Here is a 14,496-nt window from a genome sequence, read left to right on the forward strand (position 1 = left end):
AAAGTTGATTTTTAAGAAAAAAATAGAGAAGTGGTGTGAAATAGACCTAAAATCAACAACTAAACAATAAAATATTTCAAAAAGAATATTTATTATAATTATTAGAATAGAAAATGTAAATTAATAAATTTGATGTATAATAAAAAAATGATTTTCTCTGTTTCATAATCTCTTCTCATTGTATACTACCTTAAAAGTCCAATTCTTTAAAGAGAAATTTTTTCTTTACAACGTAGGAGACCTTTGCAAGACTTTTTGTACTATAGCCTTTGAAAGTGGACTTCTAGATATATATATAATAAAAAAACTCCATAAATTATTTTTAATAGTTAAAAATATACATAAAAAGAAAAAATATATATATTATTATTATTATTATTATTATTATCATATAGTGGACATTTCCAAGAGAAATTTATTCCCACCACTTGAGTTACCATTTGATGGACCGGCCCATGAAATCCCGAACCACTAAACCTCACTAGCCGACCGGTCCTCAACCTCTAGAGGGTCTCAACCGCAACAGGGCCGCAGCCCTCAAGCGGGCCTCACCTCGACCTTCGGAGACGGAGTTGAGGTGAATAGGAGGTCGATTCTAACCCTAACGGTCGGGTGTGGGGCAGACATTCTGAATGGAACCGTCGTCCCGGAGAGGAGAGGAGGGAATGGACACCCTAGTGTGTGTGCAGAGCTCGTTGTTCCGTAGACGTTGCAATGGACGCTTGCTCGGGACCCAGATTCGTTCTTCGTCTTTTTCTCTGACAATTTTTTGGTGTTTTGTGGGCATAGATCTTGCCTGCGTCGCTTGTGAGGGTGTCCAGACAGAGAGAGAAAAGTTTCGGCGGGGGCTTGCGTTTGTGCAATTCGCAGCTTAAACTGCGTGCTGTGAAGTGTACTGTCTCCTTGTGGCTAGAATCGACTTGGGAAGGCGAAACGATCGTGTGGCGGATTAAATACGCAACTTCTTCTGTTTTTTCGCTAGGATTAGCTTGTAAGTTAGGTAATGCGTTTATTGAGTGAGATGCTTTTTTTTTTTTTTTTTTTTTTCCCGTCTTTTATATATTGTTTGGGAGTATCCTACGGCTGAAACGCGCCCATGACTAGAAGATTATGTCTCATGTGTTTTTGTTTTTGGTCCTTCTGAAGGGTGGGGGAGAGGAAAGTGACTAGAAAGTTTATGGGTTCGAGAGGTCAGAGGACACATCTGCTCAGTTTAATCCTCCTAGAGGCGGTGACCACAAGCTTTGGAACATCACCGGTCTCACCCTTAAACCTGACCTAGTGCATATGTTTACCTGGGTTGCTGCAGATTGTGGTCAATTAGTGCTCCTGTGTCGGACAAAATATTACGTTTCAAAGTAGATGTGATTGGTTTCCTCATCTGAAGCGTGTGAAAGCTCGAAGGGATGTTTTCCCTTCTGTATGGTCTTTGGAACTATCTATTTAGTCATGCTGAGTTTCATGTGCTCATACTGGGAATCGACAAGTCTGGGAAGACCACGCTGCTTGAGAAGCTCAAAACTCTTTACTCAGACATTGAAGGTCTACCACCTGACCGAATTGTTCCAACTGTAGGTCTTAATATCGGCCGGGTGGAAGCTCATAAAACAAAGCTCATCTTCTGGGATCTGGGGGGACAACTAGGGCTACGAAGCATTTGGGAAAAGTACTACGAAGAGGCTCATGCAGTCGTTTATGTAGTGGATTCCGCAAGTAGAAACCGGTTCGAAGATACTAAATCAGCACTGGAGAAGGTCGTCAGACATCCTGATTTGCAAGGCGCTCCGATTCTGGTTTTCGCCAATAAGCAGGACTTGCCGAATGCAGTGAATGCAGAGGAGTTGTCTCGATATTTGGAGCTCAAGGATCAAAAGAGCGTTCAGCTGAGAGTTCAGGGCATCTCAGCTTACGAGGGGACTGGTATACAGGAAGGAGTGTTGTGGCTTGTAGAGGCTATGAAGAACAACGTGAGAACATTGCAGCTGCAGCGTCAAGCTGAAGCGGCAGTGACATTGTAAAGCTCTTATGATGGTCATAAATTGGATGTCCTTGGAGAACTCGATCAATCGCTCACGTAAGAATACTTATCCCGATTGAGTCCTTTCACACAATAAAGCCGCTAATTGGTGTTTTCATCCTCGGATTAACATATCTGTTTCTGATTCATTGGTATATTCCAACCCGAGATGAGCGAATTGTGCCCCATCTTGTCGAAACTGTTTAAATCTGATGTTCAAGCATACTGCGCTTTTCACTGGAACATAAAAAGTTGACTCAGAACCATGACCTTGCAGTCCTTTGGACCTGAGTTATGAGCTCAAATTTTCTCAATGGGCAATTGCTTTGACTTCGCTTTAGTGCTCACGCCAATGAGTTCAATGATCCTTATCTCTTTAGGTACCAGGATGAAAACACTTTGCTAGAGTTTTGTTGTCAAATACATGTCCGAAAAGCCTGCAGTATTTTTATTTTTTTTGTTAACAGGAAACCAGTTGCAAATTCTTCATTTGCCTTGCATGATAAGTACGAAAAACCGATAGTTTGTTCGCCTGTTAATGTCCTCAGGGTTTTGGTTGTGTTTACGAAGAGATGGTTCCTGCTTCTGCTTGTTATGCAAAGTGGCGGTCACAAAAATGGCTAACAGCTGATGTGCATTTTGTGGCATTCCACCTCAAACTTTACATAGATTTCTGTGTTGCTTTTTGATTTTTTCATTTTGAGTGGCTTTATTGGAAACGAAGAAGAGATAAATTTGGAAGTAATGTCACCAAAGGTGGGGTCAGATGGTTTGGGTTTTGGATGATGATGCTCATCTATATCACTAGATATTATCTTGTTTACTACCAATTTTAATGTAGGTAGCATAAATCTCTTTTTTTTTTTCTTTTTTTTTTTTAAAAAAAAATATTTTTTTGTTGGAGCTTATTACAAATGCAAATAGATTAGACTCTCAACAATGCAGTTTAGGAATCAAATGCAAGAATTCTGTTTCCAACCTCTCAACCCCCATGGGTATTGTTTAAAAACCAGTGGACTAAGCTAGTTGAAGGGATTCTAAATACAAGACAAATATCAACATTTTCAACTATTACTTTTATTTACTCATTTAGTCACAAGCAATTATTTCTAATATTTTAAATTTGTAAACTTTAAAAGAATTGAAATCGAATTTGAAATGTGTAATACAAGATTCTAAATTTGGAAAAATCGAATTTGAAATAAAATTGAAATTGAATCCATATTTGGTGTAACACTTTGCTTAATGTATATCAAATCCATACTTTCAGAATCTTGTATACATGTTGAAAAATTATTGTATGACTTAAAACAAATTCCAAAAACATAGATTTAAAAAACATATATGTGTATATATTCTTGCTTATAAATGATTTTACAAGATACAAGATTATTAAATATCATAATTTATAATATGTAGAAAAAGAAGATTACATGTATTTTATTTCTTTATTTTGTTTTTAACACTCACTTATATAAAATAGAAATTTAAAGGATTAAATATATAAATATCTATATATTATTTGTGATAAATGAAATATTTTATTTTTATGTGGTATTTTTATTTCCTATAATTTAAAGATATAATTAGTATTTTTTATAGTCAACTTTATCAAAGTTAATATAGAATTACAATCAATCTATTTTGCTGATTCCAATTTGCACCACCTAAAGTAACCTTGGATATAGTCAACTTTCATAGTAAAATATTATGTAGTCTCTATCAACCATATTTCAAAGGATGTTAACAACAACAAGTGTAATTATGTAAAGTATGTATCTACAATACATATTTATTGACTATATAGTGAGGTACCTAAATACATAGCAAAATTTATTTATTTATTTATTTATTATTATTATTATTGATTGTTTGACCTTGTATAATGCACAATAACCTTTAGGTCAAAAAATTGCTATATCATTCTTGTGAATTTTAGAATCATTATTCTAATCTATGCAACTTGACAATGTTTGACACCTAATTGTTCTCTCTCATGCCTTTATCACCTACACTTCAACATAGATTTCTTCATTTTCAATGTCATCTTCTACTCTATCTTTATTTGATTCAACAACCAAGGCCAAAATCTCCAAGTTAAAAAATTCATCAAATACTATAACATTCTTATTAACTTTAGTAAACTTATTTTCCATCATTAGACCATCATCTTCTTACTTTGGGAGCTCATTGAGCGAAGAAGCGATATCCATGCAAACATAATGTAAATCATTGTTGTCATACACATAAATATTGATGTTATTAATTACAAATATATGAAGGAGTGATTATTCTTATGTGCCTCCAATAATTTGTAATTTTTTTCTAGTTTACCTTCCTTTATGTCTCTCTGACAAATATAACTAATTTATATAAATCAATCTTTTGCAGATGTATTGAGTCTTGATTGTTTGGAAGTTTATCAAATTTGGTAACAATGTTCTAAAGCAATGGTTTCTTACATTGTACTTAAAATTAACAATGATTCTAGCATCCCATGGTTAGAGATAAGCAATAGTATTAGATGGCAAAAAAAATACAATTGGACATATGAAAAATTTAACACCATGTTCTTTTCAAAGTAGACATTAGTATTATGACAAAACAAAAGAATATTTTTTCTTCGATTTTGTATCTTTTGATTAAATAATGCAAGTAAACTAAGAAAAATTATTGGATCCATTGATAAATTTGTATTGTAATGATACTTCACTAGGAATTGTTAAACATTCTATTTTTGAAAAAAACATGCATTATTTTACTTTCTTTTAAGAATAGAATAATTTTTTCTATTAATCTCTAATTGTACCAAGTAATGAAGTAATGCATTTTATTTATTTATTTTTGTCCATATATTCCACCAAAAGTTGCTAAAGTTAATTTAGAAGTATGTTGTAATATAAGAAAATTTAATTAATTTAGAAGATATCACATAGTATTTAAGCTTATAGGACTTGATGCAACTTTTTTGGCTAAACCTCTAATGAAGCACTTTTCACCTTACCATACAAGACATAATTTTTTAGAGTATGTCTCTTTTTGAATCTTACATGCCATCAAGCTAAAACCTTACATATGTCAATTAATTCCTAGTCCTTGACTAAACTTTCATACTTTTAGTTCAAGAGCAACATCACCAAAGTTATGAAGGCCTCTTCTAAATGAATCCACTTGCTAATTTACATACATTTTTTTTTTAAAATCTTTTTGCATGTTATTAGACAATTTCAATCATGTTACTTTACATAAAATTATCTTTAATACAATTGACTTGTAGTATCAAAACTTATTAGCCAATTTTTCTAATGTTGCTTTTGGATTGTTTATCTTTTAATGGCACATGTCTAAATTTTTTTTGCATTGTTAATTGGACATATTTAGGTAGCATAATTTTAAAGTTTTACTATGGTTTGAATAAAGACTTGTTTCAATGTAAAAATTGAGAATATAAAATATATTTTTTAAATCCAAAAATCATTGTCAAAAGCAAGTGTAGTACATTATCAAGGTCCAAGAGATATACCAAAGAAGATATTATGAATGAAGATGTAAGGCATTGTGTGTGAAGACATAAGACATAATTCTAAAAACCAATATGTAATGTAGGTAATGTATTGACTTTATTAGATGTTTTAATTGGTTAGTCTTATATATATTTATATAATTAGAAAACTTAGGTATGAGACAAAGAGAAAAATAAACCTTTTCATAATTCAAAATCAAAGAAATTATTAATCAACAAAAAGCCTTGTACAACTTATAAAAAGACCTCTAATTTATTATCTATAAATAAAATTTATGTGCCCAAAAATACAAATTTCTACTAATATATAATAAGAATAAAAATTTGATATATAGAAAATTATTCTTATCAACATTAATTATACAATGTATTGTCAACTATACTATATAATCAATAGTTTCTTTGATATCAAGAAATTGACTATAACAAGGGCTGATTGTCATAATATCCTATACATTTTAGGAAGCTAAGGATGTTTGCAATATTTGCAAGCTTCTTATCTTTATAATATAAATGTGATTTATCTATTATACTTTATATAGTTTGTATTTGATTTAATTAAAAAATATTTTCATTCAATTTTTTTTCTCTTAAATATGTAATAATTTGATTGGTTTATTTTTCAAAAATCATGTAATTATTATAATTATTGCAATTCACATTTTCTTTACATTTATTTTTAAGCTAATAAATATATTCTTCATATTTCTTATTTCTTATTTTTTTTAATATAATTATATTTGAGAATTTTTTTTATAAATTTATAAAATTTATTGATTTTTATTTTTTATTATTTTTATTATTTTACAAATAAAGATTTAAACATTTTTACATCAACATATATTCTAATGAATTTAAATTTTTATATATGTAATATTTTTTTTACTTTTTGATTCTAACTCAATACAAATAAAATCTAATAACATGACATGTTTATTACAACATGATATCTTTAACTACACAATATAAGATTATTTTCTAGTTTATATTTCTATGTGTCTTAAAGAATACATACTTGTAAGACAACAACCACAAATATACACAATATTAGATAAATTTTTTTATTCTTATCTTCATTCCAAACAACATTCAACATTCTTTGCCATTCCAGCAATGTGGCACTTGTTATGCTCTATTACTTTGTTTTTTTTATAATATATATTGTAATAAAGTTTAATACACAATTTAATATTCTTTAAATAAATTCTTATAATCATAAAATATAAGTCATTTTCCAATATTATATTCTAAGATTTTGAATTTATTCTTTGATTGCAATATTACCAAAATCTAATAAATTCTCAATTTTGAAAAATTTGTTTAAAAATTATATTTAACTATATATATATATATATATATATTCTATAGATGTTAACTTTAGATGGTTACACATATTAAAATAAATAATCGTAAAAAACAGAAGTTTAAATCTCCACTATTATTTGCAAATGACAATTTATATTGTTTTTTCTTGGTGCAAAATTTATAATAACAATAAATAAATTCAAATATTTTTAAACTATAAAATAAATATATCTAAATCCAAGGTTTTTTACTATTAATATTATATTATATTATAATTATATTATATCTTATTATAATATAATATATCAATGTTGCACTTGATATGCTCTATTATTTAAGTAATGTTTTTTTTGTAAAAGGTATCTAAATAAATCTAATTATTTGCATTAGTTATCATGTTTTTTTGTAGCACCAAACCAAAAAATCCAAATTAATTTGATTGAATTATTAGGAATTTTAGCAATTCTAAGCACAAAAATATTTTCGTCTTTATATATATATAGTTGATGAATGTTTTTACAAGATAATCTTGTTTTTGCAGTAAAGTAAATTATTTATAATTGTTTTTTTTGCCTCTTACCTTCTTAATTGTAGTCTTCTTATTGTTGTTAATGAAATATCTTTACTTTTAGTCCTATATTTTTATTGACTTGTTTCTTTATGCAATAATCATAAAGTCACAAATTCTAAGGTCAATTTTCTGACTTGTTTCAATGGCAACAACATAATACTTGTACTAAGAGAGTAGATATTGCCAGAATATTTTTCTTTTTTTTAATGTGGATTAGAAATTTGATTCTTTCTTTTTATTTAAACAATAATATTTTTTTATACATAAACAGAAAATATTGTTAACTTTACAGTTTTGATAAAAATTGAAAACTTTAAATGTCTAAATTGATTATTATGTTGTAATTTTTTACCTCCAATACTTCAATAGGCTGTGATGTGTTTTTATAGCACGTCTTTAATAATGCATGTAAAATAAACAATACAAATGCTAAAAAATACATATAATTCAAATATATTTTGTTAAACACATGTAAGTAGAGAAAAAAATCAATTGTGTTTAACAAAATTATAAATGAACTTCAAATTTTAATTTCAAAATATGGTTTCAAAATATTCCAATACTTTAAAAATATTTTAACCACAATTTTCTTTTAAACTTCATCAAAATTTGAAAATAAATAAATAAATAAATAAGATTATTTGTCAAAACTGTGTGTGTGCGTATGATATGTCATAAAGTCAATATCTTTGTGCTAGCCTTCCATGAGGCAAGGTTAGATGTTTCACAGCTGAACACAGTAAGTCTTTTTTTTTTTTTTTTTTTTTTTTTTTGTATATTCGACAATAAATGGGTTGTATAGAGCACAAATAAGACAAGTAGTGAAAAACACCATGCCATAATCAACAGATGAGACGCATGGATGCTAATTTGCTAATGCATAACTCTGAAGTCCCTCTTTTGAACATCAGTGGAGATATTGGGGTCACATTTGATCGACTGAGGAAAGACCTTGAAGTGTTGTGGTCACAGGTTTTCACTTTGTATAAGAAGAATCATTCATGGTGAGCTCCCACAAGTTTTCCCAGTTTTGTTTGCTGGTGTTGAGTTTCCAAGCAGAACTGTCTGGATTACTAGCATTTTCGGAAGCACCTGTTTTGTAGTGACTTTTCGTTTCCGCAGATGGGAAAGATGAATCGGACCAATTGTAAAGCTTATGCTTCTGTTGGAAGTGCTTGGTTTGCCAATCTGTATCCAACGTTCTGTGGGTACCACAAGATATCATTCGGAAACATCACTGAATTCTGAGAGTTGCAACATAAACTTTATGTTCCTGAAGATGCAACCGCGAGAGAGCAGTCATTCAACGCTGTAGAATCCCAACAAACGCTTACAAGATACAGGGGCATAGTTGAGCTTCTAGTGACACTGCAAGGACTAGGTATATCATACATGGGTACCTGCAAATATTCTTTTAGATCACAAGGGATATGCTCCACCGTTGGTCGATTAATACATAGCTGATGCTGTTGCCACTTATAATCAATCACTTCTTTTGCCTCTTGGATAAAGAGGTACTACACATAACGAGTCTTTCAGATACGTCTCCACTCCTTTACCTAACATGGCTTCAAATGAGTTTACAATTGGCAATCGCCAACCTGCACGATGTAAGGATTGTGAAACGCGACCTTTGAAGGTTCCTACAAGCGTGTACATGAGAGGTCGAAATCATCAGGCGCATGAGTCAGAAGCCATGAACTGAGAGCTCTTTTCGACTCTACGCTGTTCATGGACGCCAACTCATACATACTACACAAATTAAGGACCAAGGTCTCATTTAAAGAGGACTGAGGACTAGACTGCAGTGAGTCCTCCAGAACCGATGTTGCTCCAAGAAGTTCCCGCTGGTACATCAAACAAAGCGCCTGCCAAACACAATTGCGAGTATCCAGCATCATAAACTGAGGCGTCAACAAAGGATGAATCAGTGTTGAAGAGCAGAATCAGAGGTCCAATCTAATGAACCCATTACCAACAGTGAATAACAGATTGAAGTCCTGAGCAAAACTCTGTTGATCCTTGTACAGAACTGCACAGCAAATTAGGATGTGCTTTTACTCCTGGCAGATGGAAAGTTGTATATAAATATGATACCTTGTTGTTAACAGAGACCGTATCATATGGACTTCTGCTCAAGACGGTGGCGAATTCATTGAAGGCCTTAGAATACTGCTTCTCAGCAAAGTGAAGAAGACCTCGATTTCGTCCTGCCAAGTTCAAGAGTTCCTCGTCCACTGAATCTGAGATAAGTGCATCGACCTTAGAGAATGACTGCTGAGCTCCTCCTAGGTCGCCAAGCTGAAGCAGAACATAACCAACCCTTGATAGCAGATCTGTATCTGTAGGAGAACTGCAGAATAAATGGTGTCATTTGCTGCTTGTATGTCTTCGACGAAGAGTCACCTCAACATATCTCGAAAAATAATGTGACAACTTCGAGTAAACGATTCAACTCACCTGGCTAGTAACTGATTCAACCACTGCAACGCCACAACATGCTGCTTTTGAAATAGATGATGGCCCACAAGAGCACAAACAACAGCCTCTTTCCGCTTCATCCAGGTAAGGAGAAACTTTCCTGTAACAGTAATATCACTAGCTACGAACTCTCCAAAGTCTTCCTCTTCTCCACTTGTGCCCACCTCCTCTGTAGAAGCATGTTCTCCAGGTTCCGCTCGTTCAACTGGAGTACCCTCATCGCCACCAGGCATGTCACCATGCTGATTGGTTAGGGTATCAGTTGCAGCATGCACCAATGGCAGTGAAGACTTTCGACTACCAGAATCGATTGATTGTAGTGATTCAACCTGGACACACAACCAGGACTTATGCATTATGAGCATGAAAGAATGACTAAACTGGGTCAAGCTGAGGAAGTGATCATTGTCGGCAGAAGAATGCGAAAATACTTGACGATTAAGGTCATGAATTCCAGCTGGCAAGAAGAAGAAGAAGAAGAAGAAGAAGAATGTAAACCATTAAGAGGCATGAGATAATCAACTTATTAAGACCAACTCGTAATTCAGTGACTTACGGTAGTAAGGCAGGTACAGTAAAAAGGCTTACTCGTGAGTTACAAAAATCTAGAAGAGCATATAGTCGTTCAATGGTCGTAGCAGTTTGCCCATTTCGATGGGGTAAGTCGGCATGCATCCATCTCAATGCAAACGGCACCATTGAGCCTGCGAAGGAGAGAATTGAGAAGCCAACAACAAGGCAAGCACATAATAAATCACTTCTATGGCTGAGGTAGTTTGAAGAAAGACGGCTCCGAACATAAATAGCAATGCAAGACCCACAGAAAACCAAAACAAATCAAAGCAAAAAGCTAACATACCTGATTTGCCAGGGTACACGGAAGGATACTCCTCGTAGCAATACTGCGTAGCATCAAGGTCACCCACAGCTGCCAACTCAGACGCAGCTGCGCCATAATTCCGCAGCTTTATTAATGCTAAGAGATGATAAGTTGCGTAGTTAAGCTCATCCACTGGAGTGGTTAGTACGCCCTGCTTCTTTGCACCCTTCACCTTGTCCACCAACGCTCTCCAGGCCCCTTGTCTCTGTAGCACAAACCAAAATGATTTAGGAAGCATTGTTCCAATATATCATTCCCTCAGAACTAATACGATCGCCCTTCATGAAATCGTCCCTCTGGACCTGCCCGATGTTGAATTAGATGGCAAAATCACTTAAAATCGTAAACGAGTAATCGAAGACTGTACCGCGAGCTTGCGTAAGCTGGAAACATCAGGAGTGCCTTGAAACGAGCGGCTGCCAAACGAGAGAGAGGTAGCGTTCAGCTTGGGTCTAGAAGAAGATACAGCCTCCGGAGATTTCGAGAAAGTTTGGGTTGTGGACGCTGCAGAACCAGTTGGGAGCTTCGCCGGAGATGGTCCTGAGACAGCATCTTCTTCATCCTCGTCACTAAAAGAACGGTGACTCATAAGAGGATGCCTGACTGTTTCTGCAGGGCCACTATCCGCCTCTGCTTTGGACAACCCCCACGGCTGGCCAATGCTCGATGTAAAGCTGGTCTTTGGACTAGCCGGGGCGGATGATGATGCCGATCGCGAAGCAGAAGAAGGCGAAATAGGAACAGATTTAAAAGACGGTGAAGAAGTGTCTCGTATGAGAGAGGAGATCGATGTAGCTACTTGCGGACTCTGCGATACATTTGGGGCTGACGGATTGAAAGCAGAAGCGCCAAAATTGTCCTCTGACATAGCAGATGATGGAGAATGCTCATCCATGTTGGGATGATTAAGGGATCAATGCAACTTAATGGATCCTCCTACACTCAATAGCATCGTCCCGAGCCTTCAACTGCCTCTTCTGATAATCCTCTCAGGATTAAGTGACAGCAACAACAAGGGAGTGATAATAGTCCGCAATTTTCTCATTCAAGACGAGAGACACGAAACCACAGCTTCGAAAGGCCTAATCCAAAATTGGAGGTCTTGGCACCCTGCTGGTTTACACACAAAAAAGTCAATTAAGAAGGTGATGCCTGAAGACGAAAACCAATTCGGAACACACTTTGACAAACGCAAAAGTAAAGAGAAATTGTAACCACTGCGGGCTTTGATAGCACAGAAACCTCAGAAACAAATTTCAAAGTACCAGTATCTGACAAGGTAGAGAATACAGAAACCAACAACGAGGTCAAAAAATACCTATTGCTGAACACACAAATTTCAAACAATATAAGCCCAATTGTAGATCCACACAATAAAACTTCCACAACTACATAGATCCTTAGATCAGGATTCAACTGGGAAATTCAGGAGATGATGCAATGTACTCAAATTCGATCATTCCAACAACATGGAGAAACAAACCCCACGGCCCATCCGTGTCAAAATTAGGGTTAGGACTACTCACTTCAACAGGAATTTAGATCCAGCGAACCAGTGACACTTCAACCACAAAAGTGGATCCACATCAACGATCCCTCACATGATCAAGAGCCTCAACAGTCCCACAACTCCACACTCCAACGCAGAGTTAATCCCCTCCGAGCTTCTTCCTCCACGACAACCATCAAATTCTCCAACAACTAACTTACTTGGACCTTCACGTGTGACCCAACTGCAGAAACACTGCTACTGACATAGCAAATCCATAAATTGCAAAAATAAATAAATAGTCAACATATGGAAAACACAAACTGCTAGCAATCAGGTTCGATGTTTTGTGAGAATTCCGAAAAATTACTTCGAAGCTGTGTAAAGACGAAGCTACGAGATGAGCGGAAATAGGGCTCTGGCGTTCCCAATATTTGATTTGTTCCCATTGTTCGCGTTTGTGTTCCCATGTCCTCAAACTACTCTTCTGCAAACAGTCTCGGTTTCTTCTTTTGTGGGTACCTTCGAAAGCAACCTCTTCACATTGGATTTGTGCTCGAGATCCAGCAATCCTAGCAATGAGTCTTCTCCTCACAGGCCTGAAAGATCTAAGTTCATCGACTCTGTGGGACAACGCTGATTTCCCCTCTGCACTTTGCTGATTTTCATAAACTTGGGCAGCAATTATGATAACATTCCATCTCTTTCTGTTGAACCAGGTCTTTTCTGGTGTCTTTCTGGAACACAGGATGTTGTGTGGGGATGTGGATTTAGGATTAGTGTAGAAGGCTATTGCTTTGAGACTGGAGGGAACGAATAATTCAATTAACATAGGGAACAATACGTGATAAAGTTGCAGCGCATGTGACTGCAAGAATGATGAATGGAATAGGGGAGCTATGAATGAAACCCTAACTAGGGCAATTGCTAACACCCCCTTGCTTGTAGTAATGGGTTTCAAAAATTGGAGCATTCACAGAGGTGGAACAAGGAGTAGAAGTGTCAGAGTTCATACTGGTGAGAGTACTACATCAAATGCCAATAGCAAGAGAAGATTTAAGTAACAAAGTTAATGGGGTTTTGTATCTATCCAACAAGTATAACTATTATTGTTGGCACTAAGGACAATACTAAGAAATGCTTTGTACATATTGGTCGTGTTTATACAATTTGTAGAACGTCAAATTCTCAAGAATAGTGAACCAATGCAATTGCAAGCATTATTTGTAGAAAGTAGACAACATTTGTAGTAGTTGGGTTATCTTATAAATCTTTTAAGTCTACAATACTCTATTGTTACTATGTTATTCATATTGGGAGGCATGTTGGAATTTAAAAGTCTTAGGAAGTTGTCAAATATAAGAACTCAAACATAATAAATAAACAAGTGAAATATTTTTCAAAGAAAGATGATAAAAAAGAAATATGTATATTTAAATAGAAATTGGGATAGCTATTGCTAAAGATTAAGAAACTAAAAATTCTTGAAGCTAGATTAAAAGCCAGAAAGGATTTGATAAGAATAAAAAAAAGGCCTAATTCTTGCTTTTATATATATTATGTAACTAGGAGCTATATGATGACATTCTGTCCAGGACATACACTAGAAAGTTGCAGAAGATTCTAGAAGGTTCTAGAGAAGCTTTATAGTTTGTAGAAGCTACTTGACAAGTTTTCAAGCTCGTGGAAGCTGCTTGAGAAGCTTCATAGCTTGTAGTATATATAGGAGCCAAGACTGAGGGGATCCTCAGTCTCGACAACACATCTTTTGGAGCTCTAGCTCACCTTTCTAGTATTGTTCTTGTACTCATCTGATTAATCTAGTTCTTGCCAATTCTTCTTGAGCTTCTTGTTTAGATTTCCAGTCAATATTTTAAATTCGTGACAGTTTGTCGAGACTACACTCATCTTTTATATCAGAGCTAGTTCCTTCTTGTTAGAGTGTGGATTATCACTCTGTTTGAAGGTGCCGGCATTTTAGAGATTGCGGATTATCCTCTTCTAAATTGATATTTTTTCTATTATAATATTGGAGTCTTATCTTTCTTGGAGAGAGTAGATTATCCTTCTTCTTGAAGGTTTTAAGACGTTTTAGAAGTTACAAAGTACCCTCCTCTAAACCAATACTGTCTTCTTGTAGAATCATTTCTTTCCTTCTCTTAGAATGGTCAGAGGTCAAGATATTAATATGACTAAAAGTTCGGAGTCCAAGTCGGATGCCATTATGAAT

At 34.4% G+C, this 14,496-nt stretch overlaps 1 protein-coding gene and 1 pseudogene across 4 annotated transcripts; one reads left to right on the forward strand and one right to left on the reverse strand.

The window, feature by feature from the left end:
* The first annotated feature begins 1,084 nt into the window (after window positions 1-1,084).
* LOC112274731 (uncharacterized) lies at window positions 1,085-2,135 on the forward strand (annotated as a pseudogene). The gene has a single exon (XR_016500067.1). The product of XR_016500067.1 is annotated as an uncharacterized LOC112274731 (transcript).
* A 6,678-nt stretch (window positions 2,136-8,813) lies between these two features.
* On the reverse strand, window positions 8,814-12,831 carry LOC112275402 (uncharacterized). Of its 3 annotated transcripts, none has more exons than XM_090246230.1 (7): window positions 12,304-12,831; window positions 11,145-11,890; window positions 10,757-10,982; window positions 10,486-10,601; window positions 9,877-10,226; window positions 9,514-9,769; window positions 8,814-9,284 (listed from the first exon to the last, which is right to left on the reverse strand). In XM_090246230.1, the coding sequence occupies exons 2-7, from the start codon at window positions 11,670-11,672 to the stop codon at window positions 9,060-9,062; spliced, it is 1,701 nt and encodes a 566-aa protein (XP_090102356.1). In that variant the 5' UTR covers window positions 11,673-11,890; window positions 12,304-12,831; the 3' UTR covers window positions 8,814-9,059. The 3 variants fall into 3 exon arrangements, with proteins under 3 accessions (XP_090102356.1, XP_024361537.1, XP_024361541.1); XM_024505769.3 differs by having other exon boundaries at window positions 11,145-11,887; window positions 12,304-12,742; XM_024505773.3 differs by lacking the exon at window positions 12,304-12,831 and adding an exon at window positions 12,096-12,239.
* Window positions 12,832-14,496: the final 1,665 nt, after the last annotated feature.

Source organism: Physcomitrium patens, chromosome 22, assembly GCF_059467195.1.
Source record: "Physcomitrium patens ecotype Gransden chromosome 22, ASM5946719v1, whole genome shotgun sequence".
Classification (NCBI taxonomy): Eukaryota; Viridiplantae; Streptophyta; class Bryopsida; order Funariales; family Funariaceae; genus Physcomitrium; species Physcomitrium patens.